At 38.1% G+C, this 18789-nt stretch overlaps 1 protein-coding gene across 6 annotated transcripts in view; it reads right to left on the reverse strand.

Moving 5' to 3' along the window:
• Positions 1-18789, reverse strand: part of LOC109600130 (synaptogenesis protein syg-2) — a 154875-nt gene continuing 136086 nt past the window's right edge. For all 6 annotated transcript variants that reach the window (XM_049964726.1, XM_049964738.1, XM_020016215.2 and 3 more), the window contains 12 exons: positions 14670-14878; positions 13588-13698; positions 12068-12271; positions 11739-11884; positions 10973-11123; positions 7245-7375; positions 4240-4399; positions 3427-3835; positions 2926-3369; positions 2744-2868; positions 1358-1488; positions 1-1290 (listed from right to left, as the gene is read on the reverse strand). In XM_049964726.1, coding sequence (XP_049820683.1) covers positions 1141-1290; positions 1358-1488; positions 2744-2868; positions 2926-3369; positions 3427-3835; positions 4240-4399; positions 7245-7375; positions 10973-11123; positions 11739-11884; positions 12068-12271; positions 13588-13698; positions 14670-14878 — 2371 coding nt within the window. In that variant the 3' untranslated portion in view covers positions 1-1140. The remainder of the gene's footprint in view (positions 1291-1357; positions 1489-2743; positions 2869-2925; positions 3370-3426; positions 3836-4239; positions 4400-7244; positions 7376-10972; positions 11124-11738; positions 11885-12067; positions 12272-13587; positions 13699-14669; positions 14879-18789) is intronic.

Genomic DNA, 18789 nt, shown 5'->3' on the forward strand with positions numbered 1-18789 from the left:
ATAAAACAGGATCGACTAAACCTTTTTACAAAATAATATTTGAAAACAAAAAGCTTTCATTCATTTACTGAGAAATTGGTCGCGCACACACTCTGGGTAATTAAAAAGTCGTGCATCTTCAATGAACGCACAATTTAGGAGACTAATTAACAAAATAATAGAAGACAATTCCATTATTCTTTAATAAATAATAATGAGCAGAAGCTATAACACATTTAAAACTTAATTGTCTTATTATATCTTGATATCAATTTCACTTTGTTTTTTAGAGAATTATTGTCCTGGACAAAAGCAGTATTGGAACATACAATTTCAAGCAAACTAAACTTTAATAATATACAGGCTTGAAGAAGCTCAAAATTGTTTGTTCATTTCTCTTTACTTCATTTTATATCCTCAGGGCAACTAAACTAAATTAATATGAATATATTCATACTTCCAATATTCATTCAATCCTTGCATTAGGCAATTATAAATAATAAATCTGTTTCGTCAAGAAAAAAAATAATAATCAGTCTATTGTTCAATGTTCAATGAGTAAGATTTGTATGTTTTTATTTTATAACGAAACAAATTTATTTATTTACAGTGAAATTTACCCAATTGCAACAACCCAGTATCACCTTTTAAATAAATATTTATCTTATTAAATATAACACACAGTATATTATTTAAACACAACTCAATCATACACAGTATGATTATAAATTCACTATACACATTCATTTACATAATTCCAGTAGAACATTGTTTGTCTTTATGTATATAGGCCTATTTAGAGCGACGCACGGAAGAATATATTTACAATAATCAATAATAAAAATGATTGTTTATAGGCTACACCAATACCTACAATATATCCTTCCATTCGTCGAGTTTGCGATTTATATATACAGTCCGTAAATTCACTAGTCAAGAGTTTCGTTGATTAATACAAGAAGTAGTTTAAGCTCGAGATTGATTTCAACTGTTGGGTACAGGGGGTTAAAATGGGGGTAGGTTGGTTCATGGTTCGAATGTAAATGGCACAGACGCGATCCACTCATTCTTCAGAAACATTCAAAACGTCCCGTTCTCGTCCTATTTCCCTAAATTCTACCATCATTTAAATGGGCGTCGAACCTATATTAAATGACAATTTTACACACAACTTTCCGGTCCAGGTATGGAGTCTGCTATCAGATGGTGGTCCCTCCTCATCGTTGCGAAGTTGGAGTAAGACGTGTCCCTGGGCCTTGGCCTGCTTCTGCCCAGGGTGTTGCAGATCTCGTTTCCCATGCTCAAAGGCGACTAAATTAAAAAAAATAAACAAATTGTCACACATATTCATATTGATTAGTTAAAATTGTTGTTTCACCTGAGTATTAGAAATAACTGGTGGGCTGCAGTTGATCTGGTGCCGGCTGAGAAAGTGGTCGCTTCCTGCTGCGCCGGGGGGCGTGAACAGGGACTCCGGCCGGCACAGTCCTGTGGGAGTTGAGTCCGCTCCTGGCAGGCAAAATTGCTTTTTACTTACACGGGCAATTTTAAAATGAGTCTCGCTACACGATTCATTATTACATGCTGAAGGCGACTACAGGGATGGGCCCTCGTCAACCTCGGGGTTCCACGGGAGTTAATCGGACTGTGTGATATTGTGTGTGATTTTATCAACAGGTTTAACATTTCCTTAATGTTTTGCCTTAGACAATATTAATTTCAATAAACATACCGATTGGAAAACCTTTGATTCTACACGAATTTTGAGAGAGACATCGTGCATGACAGAAACAGTAACAGAAGATTCCCACTACGGAGCAAATTTGCGGACTTTTATTGTCTCTCTCGTGCATGATGTCTCTCTCAAAATCCAGTCGTATCAAACGCTTTTCGGTTGGTATGTGTATAAAAGACATGTTTTTTTCTGAAGAATATTAAAAAATAGAATAATACAATAAAACAGAGGATCCACAGTTATTATACACAGATTGTGTACAAATTAAGGTCAAAATAAACAAACATAAATAATCATAAAAATAATTTATTAATATCATACAAAAATATACAAAAAATATTTAGTATAAATAGATGCAAACTAAATATAAAACATTTTATGGACGGCAGCCAACAATAAACATTAGACAAATAAAAAATTAAAGGCACACATGCACACATATTAATTTACACCGTTCATTGATATATGTAAATAAAATTGGCATACAATGACTAGAATTTGACCAAATTGTGCGTGATTAATTGATATGGCGTTTTAAATATACTGTGACTGAGATATGACATCTAAATTTACTATTCGATAATAAATATTGATGAAAAATAATTCAGCAATTAACAATAAACGTATTTGTATTAACAAATTAGAAAAAAGTAGTTTAAAACACAATATAAGTTTGAAAGTTAACTTGGAAGTGTAACTTTCTGAATTCATACAGTGTCACATTGTTATCTCATTACGTAGTTGACTTGAAAACTTCTCTTTTCTTGTAAGAGGTTTATTGCTATGTCGATTCTACTTTTACTTTACTACGAACGAATTCCACGTACTATTTTAAGGAGTTTTGTTAAATTTAGACGCAAAGTTGTTAATTACCGTGATTCACAGTATTGTAGTGTGTAAATTAATACATTTAGAAAGTGACTAACAACATCTAGCATTCAGTTTGATGTTCCCCATTGTAAATCCATGTTTTACCGAAAGTCGATCCGAACGTTACCCTACGATGGTGACATCTACACAGGCACTCACCTCGTGGGGTGTTCAGGATGTCCGGTTGCCGTCTGGGATCGGAAGGCGAGATCATAGACGGGGGTGGCGGCAACGTTGGTGCCTGGCAATCTTCCGCTGGTTTGAGGGTGTAAGCCACAACGTATCTGTGCAAAACAACGATTATTCTCACTGCTGAATTTTCATGTGCCATTTAAATTTACCTATTATCTCCCGTGTTAATTTCCAACATTGAACCATGCCGTGACTTAGGCTGATGCTTCGTAGACTGATCGATGCTCATGTGATGCGGGCAGTGCTGCCCGTTATCGCATTGTCCCCTGCGTCTTCGCACCGCGATTACCACTATGACCAAGACCGCCAGGCCTAAAGTCAGCAGCGATCCCGTGAGAAGGGCAGCCAACGGGACCATGCTCATGTTCGAGTTTCCGTCAGTACGTTTTTCAGCATCGTTCAGCGTCACATCTTCCAGGATGAGCTTTTCGCTTTTACCTTTGGCGTTCTGGGCGTACACGAATATACGCAAGGCTGGCGGTGAAGGTAGTAGTTCCCCGAGGTCCAGTCGGAAGACTGGTAAATCAGTATCGGCCACGGACATGTTCAGTCTAAGCCTCATCGTGTGAGCATCGTACGCTTCCAAGACAAATCTAAAATCAACAACGTTATTAAAGTGTTTAATTTTAGTAATTTTGATGGTTTAGTACCTCTGGGGCAATCCACCGTCGTAACCGGCCCGGCACTCAACCTCCACGTCGTCGGCGGTCTGGTTCATGACCCTGTGCAAGGTGCAGTTGGTTAAAGGACTGGGTTTTGCGGCGGGCACCACTTGGAAGACGCAAGGTTCCATTTGTCGGCCGATCGAATTGGTGCCCCAGCAGGTGAGAGTGCCGTAGTCTCTTTGCGTGGCCGGCGTGTACATCAGTTCGCTCACGTTGCCGCTGGACGTCCTGAATCGATCTGTGCCGACGTCGAAGCTTTCGCCGCTGTTATTGAACTGCCAGATGAAGTTGACGTCGCTCGGGTCCGCCGACACCTGACAACGCACCTTCAACTCTTCGTCCAATGAGGCGCCTATCACGGTCACTTCGTTGTCTTTGCTGCAGACGGGCGCATCTGAAAATTGCAACAATGTAATGTAATTTAGTGGGTGGGCATAAAACGACGCAAAACTAGGCTAGATTACAAAGAGCTTGTTTATATTGCCTAAGCCAAAGCTGTGGTTTGTTACTGAAATAATGAGGAGCCATCGAGGCAAGTATTGATTAAACGCCTGGTTGGAACAAAATATAATTACATTATTGTTGTTATTACAAAACAAAAGTTGTATGTTTTGATTGTATTTCCTGGATGTGTTGCAACATTTGTTCTCATTATCTCTCTGGCCTCGTCCGCCCTTAATCATCGTGAGACACTTGCCAAGATCAACCGTTCCGGTCCCGACTGTTTAACTTCGTCAAATATTTGCCCGTTCTTAAACCCCTGAAAATTAGGGACGTACTTCCAAACCCCATACTCACATCGGACTCGCAGGTTGACTGGTGCACTGCTCTTTTCACCCCTGTTGTTGGTGGCCGAGCAAGTGTACGCTCCGCTCTGGCGACGGGTGACGCTTTGTAACACCAAACTTTGGGTACTGATGATCACACCTGAGGACATGTTCTGGCTTACGAGCATCCCCTGAAAAATTTATAACGGTATAATTATCTTTAGGCAGTGCTAGCCGATAAATTTGTACTATATTTCAGCGTACAACAGCTAGAAAATTTATAGTATCTGCGGCCCATTATAATCCGGGATGTCTATTATACCGGAAACGGAGATATTTATGGTCTGATTACGGGAATCGGTAAGAAGCTGTTGGACAGCTTAATGTCGTATTTTACGATCACTTAGCATCCAGCCTCAGTCCGAAGAGGAGAGAAAATGTATGTGCGGACAATTTGTCGGTTATATTCGACGGATAAATTATAAGGTAGTAAATTTTAACAAATTACGAAATCGACTGGCTTTGAACCGGTCCAATTACGGACGCCGCTTGTTTAAGTTAAGATTAATTTTAGGTAAAAACTGTGATAAACTAAATAAGGAATTTGTCGCAGCCAAGAGTAAGGGGCAGGGGGTAAATCCTTACAATACCTCGCCAGTCGTAAATAAAGGGATTTCATATGAATTCCTATGCTGACAATCTGGAACAGTAAACGTCCGCGAATATTTTTAACGTGTAGAAACGAGTGGAAAGAATATTTATTAAAGGGGCGAACATTTAATTACCAAGTATAGTATGAGAGTAGCCAATAAAGAAATTTCTATAAAATCCTCCTTGAAGGACCATCGTTGGCGACGGTCCTTAAATAATTTTACTGCCGTTAGGATAACCCAAAACTACCGACCATTTCATTTTAAGCAACATTAAAATAAATTAATAGTAATGACACGGTTATCTCGGAATTTTCACGGTCTGTTGTTGGAGCCCACCTAAGGGCACCATAAACGTGATGTTAATCCTTAATTGCGCCCTGTTTGATAAAATTAAGTGTCAAAACTATGGTTTATAGGTGCCCCCCTCGCCCCGTTCCCCATTCCCCGTTCCCCGTTCCCCGTTCCCCGTTCTCGGCTCCGTGTTGGACATAAATCCGTAAATTTTTGGAAAACGGACCTATCTGTGTATCACCTCCTCGAAGATTGCACATAATCCGGCAGTTTACGACCTCGTAAAGCGTCTTCAATTATTGTTCATAAAAGTTATCCTCCGGGACGGCACTGGAAGTTCATCAAATGCGTATCCGAACGTAAGATACGTTTTTAAATGTCGGCCGATTCCTTAAGACGCCCCACAATAACTTAGGTCTTCTGCTTGCGGCGCCCGTAACCGTTCGCTTTAAGTGCCATTTATTCTTTGTGCGACCGCGGACGATCATAAAAAATGCTTCATTATTATGCGATTAGAGCCGGAACAGAAAGAACATTTTATGGACGAGATAAAATTTAGGGTTGCCAATTAATACAGACGTACATGCCCATATGCCCATATGCCCATATGCCCATATGCCCATATGCCCATATGCGAGTTTTATCAGTGTTTCTTATTGATTCTTTTCACATTCACAAGACGAGATGTAAATTGCTTGCTTCAATGCTTCTTTTCTGTTGAAGTTGTTTCCGTGTTTATGGATTTCAATTGCTTCCCTAATCATTCTCTTGTGATATCCGTTGTCGGGGCAAGCAATTGTGTTTCATGGAATTTTATCTTGTCATTTCCATCTAACAATGCATGTTCAGCTGCTACAGCAGATTTGTCTGATTGTCCTAGAATGCAGTTTCGTTTGTGCTCCTTAATCCTTAATAGTCCTTATTGAACGTTCCCAGAAGCTGTTTGATGGTCTCTCCTATTTTTGGTAGATCCGAGATCCGAGATCCGAGATCCGAGATCCGAGATTGTGGTGAATCTTCCTTGTTGGTATAAAAACAGTATGGATGTTATGTTATGTAACTTTACATAAATATATATATGGTCCACCAATTGTGGGCTCACTAAGGTGAATTTTTAGTGTGAGGTCGCATTGTACATCTTATTTCTGAGCGCCTGTATCCGTTGACCAGTTTTCCAAGTGTTCTTATTCTTCATTGCTTGCCTCGACATCCGGATATCACATGAGAATGATAGGGAAGCAATTGTAATCCATAAACAAGGGAAACAATTTCAACAACAGAAAAGAAGAAGCATTGAAGCTGGATAAAATATGGACACCAGAGCATAAAAACACCAAAATTCCTAAACAGATAAGAGCGGCCAACGAACGGACCCTAAATTGTCCAAGTTCTTATTCTTGATTTAATTTCTTATTGATTGGTTGGAACATTTTTGTTTACAAAGAAGAAGCATTGAAAAGAAATTTCCTGGCCAAAAACCACGTCGCGAATCGAACATTTTAACATTAACATTTGAACAGTGTGTAGCTATTTACCGAAATAAAATTGGTCAAAGCCAAATTAAGCAAGTTGCTCCTTTCGGCGGTGAATCTTAATGCAGTCGTTGGGTCGTCGAATTGGCCATAGAAACTGCGGAGTAAATCAGCGGCTAACCTTTGATACGTGAAGTTGGGCCGGGGACGTAAAAGAACTTAATTTAACAGTGATTAATCCTTGAAAGGGACAAAGTTTCCCTATAAGTAAAGTTGCGCCATGAAAACCTCGAGCGGCGGCCGAGTTGCTCTCTCTGTTTGCGACCTTTTCGGAAATTACCAGATACTCTCCTGCAGGAAGTTTATTGCGACGCCGTTACATGTTTATAGTGCGAATCAACATCAACTCGACAAAACTCCACTCAACTAACGTTTCATAGTGCAACGAGGATTCGTTATTAACTGCCGCTCGAATGTGCTGTAGTAGTGCATGATTATTTCGAAATATTGCACGCCACTTTGTTTAAAGCGATTCATTGCCTTACAGAATAAACCGGGAGGCCGTAAAAAATTAATAGATCAAATCTAAGAACTAAGAATCCTAAGATAAGGATACTTACGTCGTGGAACCAGGTAATTTTGTGTTGTTTAGGGTTGGCCTTAATGTTGCACTCGAAATAAACGTCGTCTCCCTCTTTGATGTCGTCCGGGTTTAAAGTGCTTCCTAAATGCAACGTCACCTGGGGTGGATCTGCAAAAAAATGTATCACAAACAGTTTTACAAGGGACGTTTGTGTTGGCCACGCCGCCCGCCGTAAATTACCACCGGCTGCTTTCATAACAATTTTACGTGACAGAAGGGGATGATTATGTTGTATTAATGGACTGGTAGAATGTGTATATAGTAGTCAGTCGTATGTGGGGCAAGTTTGTAAATTAACCGAGTTTAGGGTAATCGTTAATTTTGGGGAAGCATGCGTTAGTTATCGTTAGGGGTAATCGTATTACGATACAACTATACAACGATACAACGATACAACGATACAACGATACAGTACATCCAATTTATGAAATGCGATTAAAATCACGGGAATCACGGCAATAATTAAGTCAGATGCTTATCTTAGGATTGGACATGACCGCACATCGGAAATGTGAACCTTTGGTAATCCTATTTTTGCCTTTTTTGCCTTTTTTGCCGTTTTTGGCGTTAATGCCGTTTTCCCCGTTTTTGAACGGGCACAGCGGCATCCGTCGTCGTTCCGCGGCCGTATTTCTTCACTTAAAATTCAGTGTAACTGCGCGGCGGGATATTAATAAGACGGATTTCATTGTAGTAGTTTCGGCGCAACAACTGTTTGCGGGAGCTTAATGAAAAACTGCGGCAACTCCACGCGTTTTATGTAAATGCGAGAGAGGGGCGCTCTCGCTCCAAAAAAGGAAAACAATTTTTAAATTAAATTAAATAAAATGCGCACAAAAAACTACTTAGCTCGCATTATTGTTCTTAGTTTTGTTTTTCGTCCGTACATTGCTATCCCCCTTTTGTGCGGACACTTTTAATTAACGTTTTGTAATAACTCTCCGTTTAATTTTGCACGGTTGCGGATAAGTTTTCGGGGGGAAAAATTGTGAGAAAAATTCGTGCCGTGCCTGCTGCAACTGCTGCAACTGCTGCAACTGCTGCAACTGCGACTGCGAGTGCCGGGTCTGTAGGCATTTGTCTGTTAATGTACATTAAACTTAACGTAGATGGCATAACGTTAATGCAAAACGCGATGCCGCACTAACCTTTTTGCTATTTGTTCGGAACCGAACCGTTGCTTTGAAAAATATTTAATAAAACCTGACTTAGTAATTCGTCCCTTGTGGGGCGATTGCGTGCGGCCTATCCATACATCAGTCCTATTATGCTAAATTAAATAATTACATCCCTCACAAAAACTCAATTTTATTACGATTGTACTCATGGAATGTTATATTTATTGAAGATTCTTGACACGAAGATAATTTATTAATCTAATAATACCTAATAAATGGGGATACACGAATTGCACGCAAATTGCATTGCAAATTTACTGAACTTACGAATTTACCTAATTAACAATTTTTACCCACTGAACACTTTTGGAATTCAGGAGAGCTTTTGAAACGTTTTTTCAAGTGTCGGTGTGTGGTCGAACGGTGGGTTCGAAGTTTAAATGGTAGGATTTTTTTATGTCTTCATGTAGAACTATTTAATAAAATATTCTTAAATTAAATTAAAATTTAATAAATTACCTCCTCTACTTGAAATTTTATACAATTGTATCTCTGTCTTTTTTATTTTTGTCTTTCAAAATTAGTAAACTTAAGTTAATTAAATTATTGATTATGATTTTTAAATGATTGAAAATATTTACAAGTACAATGGCACTTTATTTGTCGTATGTTACAAACGTATGGATTGTATGTGATGTGATGACACTACATCACTTGAAGATCCGATCTGACTCTGTTTTTATCTAAGAAAAGTTGATCAACAGAAATAAAGGTTAGAGACAGTCATCGGTATCTTATGAAAAGTTCCTTTTATTCTTATTGTAGCGTCGTTCTAAATGAATTTGCTTTTACGGATTTAACATATACAATAGTAAACCCATAACCAGTAACGAATAATTATTCAAATACAAAATACCTGCAAATATAAAAGAATTTTTTTTAAATTTTATTGTTCATACGCATAAACCTTTTGATCTATTTTCAGTTAACTTTTTATTTAAATAACATAGAGAAAAATAAAATAAATTTCTATGTAATACAATAACAAGCACACACATATCTGACATTTAAAATCGTTACATTTCAAATTTCTGAATTTATTTTATTGAAAATATAACAGAAACTTGAAACAAAGATTTTAATGAAGCCTTTTTCAAGTACCAGGGTATGGTCGCACAGAGGGTTAAATGGTTGAATTTAAATTTAAGAGCGATAAATTAGAATCTAAACACAGATACTGGATTTAGCTTGAACCAACAGGAGTCAATAGTTAAAATATTCGAAATTATTTATTAAATTAAAAACCAGACACTATTCCATCAACATTTTGTACCTATTAGAATATGTTAAACAAAGTCATTATTATTATTATTATTGTTATTATTATTTTCACGTTTGTTTCTTAGACAGCCAACTTGGTAAAATTGGAATTTGTAAATTGGAATTGAAACAATTTTTGAGGTTTAATAATAAATGGTTTTCCAACAGACATTTTACCAGATAAAGGATATGAAAAAGTGGCCGATTTCCTTTAGAATCTAAACACAGCTACTGGATTTATCTTGAACTGAGAAGAATCAATATTTAAAATATTGGAAATTATTTATTAAATTAAAAACCAGACACTATTCCATCAACATTTCGTATGTATTAGCGTATGTTAAACAAAATCATTATTATTATTATTATTATTATTATTATTATTATTATTATTATTATTGTTATTATTATTTTCACGTTTGTTTCTTAGGCTGTTAACGTGGTAAAATTGGAATTTCTAAATTGGAATTGAAACAATTTTCGAGGTTCAATAATAAATGGTTTTCCAACAGACATTCTGCCAGATAAAGGATATGAAAAGGTGGGCGATTTCCTTTAGAATCTAAACACAGATACTGGATTTAGCTTTAACCGAGAAGAATTTAACTTTACATATTATTCTAGCCTGGAACGGGCACATTAAACCGGCTGATTTGTACTAACCCGAAAGCCATTTTTATTCAAGCAAAATCGATCGATATCCTTTTTATACGGAGAAATGGAAATAATATATTATGTAAAGCACGCACAAATAGGCCGTCAAAGGAGACCAGAAATAACCGCGGAAACTTTTTTGATCTGCAATTTCGAAGTTTGATATGTTTTAAAATTTATTACCGGCAAAACGGATTAAACGTATGGGAATGGTTGAAACGGTTGAAACGGTGGAAACGGTGGAAACGATGGAAACGATGGAAACGGCCGCGTTCAGGCATAATTATTAATTAGTGAACGAAACAAATTACGGTCACGTGACTGATTCGGCGTTTTGTTCTTTGGAAAAATTTCCAATTATCAGATAAGATCGGTGCCCAAACAAACCGTACACTTGTTAAGGTAAATCAATAAATAAATTCGCCAAACTAGATATAATCTGGGAAACAAAGTAGGCCACAGTTGTTTGTAAATACTTGTAAAAACTGTATTTAAAAAACGTACATAATTATACCTTGATACTCTTGAATATATTATTAACACGAAACGACTAATAATTGCTGTTCAAATGTGTTTTAATGTGTACAATACTAATACTATTAAAATAACTTACACACGACGCTGAGTTTGAACGAGTCGTCCTGACCAACTCCTGGCAGTTTGGGGTTGTCACCGATACACTTCAGGAATGTACCGTCATCTTCTGGGACCGGCGAAAAGGTCACCGAACTAATCACTAAAGTGTCGTTGCCATCTTCGATAACCTGTACACCACATAAGATTGTCATCTTACTTTTTAATCAACAAGTAATATTCAAGCATTCATAATGTAAAACACTATTTGCACATGGGATTGATATGTCGGCGGTAATCGATAATTTTACTGGTTAGATCAAGTAAATTATTAATTGTTTGATTGGCGTTATTTGCTTCTAAGCAATATTTTATGAATTTCATGAATAATTAATTAATATGTGCATTAGTGTCACAATTAGGAGTTTGGAACTGACAAATTTAAATGGGTTTCTATCCAGATGTTGAACTTTTAACGTACGCCTAAATAATTAATTTAGTTTAGATCTGTGTACTTCACGTGTGCATCTGTATCCCTAATTATTTTACTAATAAGAAGATTCCGTCAATTTCAGATAAAACCTACGAAAAACAAATAAATTCTCAATTATTCCATTAAATCTACATGTAAACAAACAATCCGAAATAATAATCAGTCCGACGTCCAGACTGCAACGCAAACATTCGACCGCACTCGTCTCTAATAACCTTGTTCAAAGTCCACTCTCGTCGGGTTTTTTTTTTCCACCCCGAGGTCTGGGGGGAGACGAGCGAGAGACGAGGGAGAGACAGTTAACCGAAATTACCTTTCCCCGTCTGAAGGCACGATTGTCCCTTGTCCACGAGACGTTCGCCTTGGGCCTGGACCCGGCCACTTCGCAATGGATGGTCACCTCTTCGTTTGCTATTAGTTGCTTCGGTTTCCTCACGATCCGCACACTCAACGGCCGAACTGGAAAAGCAAAAATGTCAAATGAGGGCCGGACGAGACGAGACAAAGCGCAAATAACGACGATACAATGTCAACGAAGGAATAAAAATAAAATAAAATAAAATAAAATAAAATAAAAACGAATTGTACAATGACAATTGTAAAAAGAAAAGAAGGGAGGAGAGAAGAGTGAAATGTACTTACGTAATAATTCTAATCGAACGGATTTCTCGGCCGGCATCATCAGCTTCGTGTTGCTAGCCTGACACTTATAGGTCGAGTTGAGATGGTCTCTCGTGACCCTGTTCACTACCAGTCTGTTCACCATAACATGGTTCCCACTGGATTCGAGCTGACCTTCCACCAGACGATCGTTTATGAACCAGGACACCGTCGGAGTTGGACGACCTGGAAACACAATAAACGGAAATCTTTTATATAAACTGTTACCTTTTAAAAACACTCCACCGCACCCCATTAATATTATAATTTATTACAGTTTCGCATGTCACAACAAACAAATACAAAGTGGACACAAAAGGCCCCGACGCAGACGGCGACAATTCCAAGTTATAAAGCGACACGTACGTTTACAATAACCACAGGAGCTGTAAAACCGAATCTTTATTGCCGGAATTGATTATGGTGCATCTGCATTTAGATGTAAATACGGCCAATAAAAATGTAGTTGCCCGTAATAGGAGACAAAGCCGCAATTTAAAAGTTCCGGAGAGCCGCAGAAAAGGAGGATGCCTCCAGTACTCCTGCCTGAGACTCTCCCCCACCCCATCCCGCCGGTTTTGCTGTTTCTTGCGGAATCCCATCATCTCGGGTGCATTAAGAGGACCGGCACAGGCGCCAGGTTGCAATTTCAGCGGGGGCCTCCGCACAAATGCCCTTTTAACGCACACAAATCCGCCCGGATGCTCACATAAATTGACTAAACAATTTCGAAACGGATGTGGAATTTTATTTTTTCGAATCGACGCCACAACGATATAAATTTTCGGTCTTTCAAACCGTTTTATTTTATTAATAGTCCAGTCATTTTAATCAAAATTAATATAGCTGAATATCTCGGAAATCGGTAACTGGTAGTTGCTAAATATATAATCATCATTTTTTATTATATATAACTGTTATATTATATTCAACCATGATAGGATTAAGCATTGGAAACGAGATATTTACAAAAAATCAATTTCTGTGACTTTTGGGATGTCACAATATAAGTTTATACGAGTTTATTTATAAATAAATATTATTCCTACTTTGTTAGTAGAGCTTTTGAAAGGTAACTGGTAAAACTAACGACGATCATCGAGTTCCTATTGTTAATATTAACAACTAGCTGAGTAGAGGGCATTAAACATTCAGGCGTTCCAGCGACGGTGGAAGGTGGCATCGCAAGCCGAGTCCCGCGATAAAATTTGGAAATATGCAAATCCACTTTAAAATACAACATTAAAGGGTGGAAAGTAATAAAACGTGTCGTTCTCCGAGCCCTGCGCCGCCACTAAAACTTTCCATTTTCGGCAAAGGTGTGCCGAGAGGGTCCCACTATAAAATATCCTTTTTAGTGTGCCAAGAAGGACATCCTTCCCCAGTATTTTTAATTACTTAATTAAGACCGCGTCAAACGGCGTGACACTCGTAAAACCTCCTATATTAAATACAAGAAGCGGGGAGCGGGGACGGAATAAAAAATAATAATAATGCTTTACCTCCGCGCACTTCGCAGGTGAGCACCAGGTCGGATCCTTCTTCCAGGGGGCCCACCACTCCGGACACGTCTCGCCCCGAATTGTCGTACAGCAACATCTGATGAGGCGGCACTAAAAAAACAAAACAAATCATCAAATCAACCGTTGCGAGTGCGACGTGTGAATTCACGAAGTTGATAATAAGTGTGACGTATTTAGAGTTTCCTTTTAGGGGTAATTAATAATTTAAAGTGAGGGACGCGACGAACGGTCGGATGGAGGGAAATTGTGTCGTCACACTTGAAGTTGTCTGAGGCTCAGACCAAAGAAAATGGCGGTGAGGAAATTAACGAGGCAATTACAAAGTAATGAGAAGTTTTAAATGAGTTTTTTTAACAGAAATTTTATTCGTAAAATTGCGCCAAGTGTATTATATAAGAGGAAAGTGTAGTCGGCCGGGCCATCTGTTCGAAATGTCTAAAATGATTAAATTATAATTACAGTTGAGTCGAGCCCGGACCGAATTTAATTCAACTTCAGGTCAAATGATTTAATTTGTTTAAGCATAAATTCTTGGTCGAGAATTTAATTATGTCACCTAACATAACAATTCAATTTAATTTTGTTGAAACAAACGATTACAGCCTAAAGGAGGAATACAGCCTCCTCCTCCTCCTCCTCCTCCTCCTCCTCCTCCTACGCCACCACCTCGTCCTCCTCCTGCTCCTCCAGCTCCTCCTCATTCTCCTACGTATTCCCTTCATTTCTCTTTTAAAACTTTTCGAATCGCGCGCAGAGTTTTAATACGGTTTGTGGATTATTTATTTTAGTATTTGTATTTAATTACGGACGCCGACTGTTTATTAATCAAATGAAAAACTTTTTATACAGTCAATTTTCAATGTTGAAGACACCCACTGTGAAATTCGTAATTGTGTTATCTCGACTTGGAGCATTTCCCTTCAACTTATTATCAAACTGCCATTTCCAGCTTGAAAACCAGTCAGCAAATTTAATTACATATAATAGGTTAAATTTTTTCTTCCACATTAACCCATTTCAAGTGGCCGACTGACAGAGGGGTTAATGGTTGGTGTTCTTACCGATGACGGTGAGGTTGATGGCGAAGTTCCTCGTGGGCGTTGTCCTGAAGTCCACTCTGCACCTGTAGACGCCCTCGTCGTCCAACTGCACCGAATCGAGATTGAGGGCGGCCGGCTTGGTCATCGTCACGAAATAGGCCCTGGGACCGAACATCTTCGGATCCGACCAGTCGAGCGCCTTGTTTATCGACCTGCCGCGTACGTCGTAGCTGCAATCAAACAAAACAATTATTCACTTTTGGTGTCGCATCGATTTGCCAGACTGCCAAAAACGATTCGAAACACGTGTTACGTTCCGGAGATTGAAAGGCAAAGGGAAAAGCGGGCGCATATCGCGTATCGCATATCGCATATCGCATATCGCATATCGCATATCGCATATCGCATATCGCACATCGCATATCGTGTCGTTCCTATATTAAAAAATGCCCGATGCGATCTACCCTAATAATTTAATTTAGACATTTCGGTCAATAATTACAACAATAGAAATATCGGAGGCCTTATCTTAATGTTAGGTGTACGGAGGGCGGCTGATGTGAAATTAAAGAGCACGACGACGTTTTACGTAAAGGCCTCAATTTCGACTAATCGGCCGGCCGCGTATAAAAGAGTCTGGTGGCGTGCCGTTTTAAAATTGAATTGTAATGAGTATAATGAATTATCCGGACAGTGCAGGTCATCCTTGTCGAACCCTCGAACGTGTCAGAGCCAATTAACTGGGCCCACAATCGCCCTGACAGGGCTGAAGGCTCTAAAGAGGTTGGAAAGGTTCGAAAAGATCGAAAGGTACGGGACGTATGGGTGGTGAGACGGCGCGACCGCCACGTACGTGACTGTTCCGGTCGTTCGGCGGTGTTCCGGCTCGCACACTCGCCCGGTTCAAACGAAATAAGGTGGAAGGGAAACGTGATATATCAGAATATTCCGCATGCAATCTTGACACTCATAAAACTCAACATTAAACGAGTCATATAAGAACAAATTTTACGCTCGCTTTTATTCCTTCCACTGTTATGTACATACATATTTCAGCGCCGGCCAAATTTCAACTCCTTTCCATATAAACTAATTTTTAAGTTGGAATTTTTACGGTTTACGATCGCGCCAATTGAATTTTTATTGGAAGATTGCATTAGCGTTATGCCATCTTTGCTCCTGTATTTTTCTGCTGGATGGATGCTTAAATTTGGATGTGGGACGTTGGGGAACACTTCGACTCGCCACCTCAGCATTTTTACATTCAATACGTTCCACTTTATCCTGACCATATATTATTCGACATTGCTTTCATTAAAATGCTGCGGACACATTAACACTACTACTAACTACTCTATTCATTTTCAATATTATGCTCCTAATTATTTTACTTAATGTAAACTTGTTTTCTTATTCTATAAAATTTTACTTTTATTGTTGATCTGGATGCTCTGTTAAAGTTGTTTCCGTGTTTGTTATTCTTAATCCTTGTCCTTATTGAACGTTTTGTGGTAATGATGTATACTTTTCCGCAAGTGCATGGTATGCGATATATCCCAGAAGCTGTTCGATGGTCTCTCCTATCTTTAGCAGATCTGACAAGATTTTCCAATTCTATTGGTAACTTTACATTTATATGCGAGAAAAGCTTTACCAATTGTGGGCTCACTAGGTGGATCTTTATTATTAGTATGAGATCTCATTGTAAGTCTTATTTCTGAGCGTTTAAAACCGTTGGCCTGTAGTGCGTTTTCCAAGAGTTCTTGTTCTTCAGTACGGTAGTGTGTGGTACATATCCTTTTGGCTCGTTCGGTTAGTGTTTTGATGACCCCTTGTTTTTGACTAGGAAGATGGTTAGATAGTTTATGTAGATACCGATCGGTGTGTGTAGGTTTTTGGTATACTATATGATCTAAATGTTCACCCACTCTTTACTACGACATCCAAAAAAGTTATTTGATTCTCCTTTTCCAATTCTATTGTGAATTTGATATTGTTATGTTGAGAGTTTAGGTGTTTTAGAAACAGATCTAGTTTTTCTTGTCCATGTTTCAATCGCATTTTATTCAAACTTTTCCATAAAACAATACTTTAGTGAAAAGTAAAACTACGTCGAAACTGAAAAGTCCATCTTATACATTAGGATGTAATCCTTTCAATATCTCAACGAAATGAGTGGATTCTTTGGTAAAGGTTGAAGTGTTTCCAACATGAAGTTGTAGCAATCTGGTAAGATACTTAACTAAGTTATATGTTGGTGACCCAGGAGTACTAATGATGGGTTGCAGTAGTACATTATCCTTATGTATTTTGGGCAGACTATATAAGCGAGGTGAAAGCTCTTCTGATTGTTTTTGGATATCCGCTGGAATGGATGATTTCTTTATCAGGAGGTTGGTGTTTCTTAGCTAAAGATCCAACACAGAGATAAGCAGATTATAACAGTCAACTAACAGAACGAAATTTCTAGAACATCAGTTTACCAAGTTGTCATGTACAACTCATATTTTTAATAAATTTTATTAAGTTATTATATTTATAGAACATTCTATATAAAATACTAATAAAATTTGTTTTTGTTCTACTTTAAATTCGTCCGTTTCAATCGTTTGAATCAAAATGAAAATATAAGAGAAAAACGTTATTATATTAAAGAAAAAATATTTGATATTTCCTCTCTCCCAAGTAATTAAATTTATGCAATTCAAAGGAATCCGAGAGGTAAAAAAAGTATTTGTCGCAAATAAAAATACAATATTCCCACGGCTGCAATACCATAAAAATCTTTTATAACTTTCTCATACAATACCTAAACCGCATGTAAAAGGTGTGGTGAAATAAAAGGGAAAAAAAGAACCGCGTTGTAAAATTGGCTTTTATATGTAACATGACGTGCCCAAATTGTAAACGAGTAATGGTGTCACTGGGGAATATCTTCGATATGTTTTTTAACATCCCGAACGAAAATTATGACGAATACGCTCATAATAACACTGAAGGGGATCCTGTTTCAATCTTTTTTGTTTTCAGTTTTTCGGCTTTCCGCCGTTGTGACTGTGCGATCACCACAATGGGAAAAGTTCCACTACGTGTAAATATTAGCTCGCCGTTTTTGTCCCGTTGACCTCGCGAAACAAACAGTCTCGAGTTTTGAGTGCGAACGCTCGATTCCAGTTGCCGGAAAACGAAAACACTTTCCGTTCCCTGAGGATGTGTCGAGGTCTGGCTGTCGTAGATACCGATGCAGGAAATTCGCAAATAATCCGTCCTCCGCGTTCCGTGTCTCCTTTACCTGGTGGCACGTGCGCCCCGCGCTCCTCCACCGAGATAACAATAAAAAAAAAAACAACAAACGTCAACACCGTCGACGGTCATGAATATTGTATTGCGACCGACGTACCGTGTATTGCCTCGCCATCGAAACCCGCACGTATATTACATGTCGGGGAGTCTGGGACTTTGGCCCGCAAGTGCCAACGGATAAGACACATTTATACATACATATATACATGCATATACTGGTGTGGTTCTGAGGCAACCGCCACGTTTTTAAGTTTTACCCAACCTGTGGTGTAAACTCGTCAATTCTTATAAGTTATGAAACACTCACACTGTATATGTGAATATTCTTTAAATATTAAATCTCAATGTATTAGATAAATAATATTATTGATTCGTCGTCGAACTTTGATAACTCGAATTTTTTATAAGAACGCATCCACCATTTTTAAAAATAAAGTACGCATTCACCATTTTTTAAAAATAAAGCGTGTATTCGCCATTTTCACTAATCGGCGCATCCACCATTTTAAAGAATGTCTTGCTAATTACTCTCCAAATTTTGAGACTAATGGTACGAGTGTAAATTTGCCTTTAGTGTAATGTATGTGAAAATCTATATTTATATAAAGAAATAACAGTAACAAAATAAAAAATATTTGTTCAATTTGTCCATGTGAGTTTAAAAAATGAAATATTTAAAGGATTCTTTCATCCATTTGAAATACAGTTGAAGTCGTGAGTTGCCTTAAAAGAGGCATTTGTGAAAATTTTCAATTAGATGAATCGAAGGAATTATTGAAGAGCGTAGACAAACGGACATCATAATCATTTGTACATTTGTTAACCAGTGGTTTACGGA

This window comes from Aethina tumida, chromosome 1, assembly GCF_024364675.1.
Source record: "Aethina tumida isolate Nest 87 chromosome 1, icAetTumi1.1, whole genome shotgun sequence".
In the NCBI taxonomy this organism is placed as follows: domain Eukaryota; kingdom Metazoa; phylum Arthropoda; class Insecta; order Coleoptera; family Nitidulidae; genus Aethina; species Aethina tumida.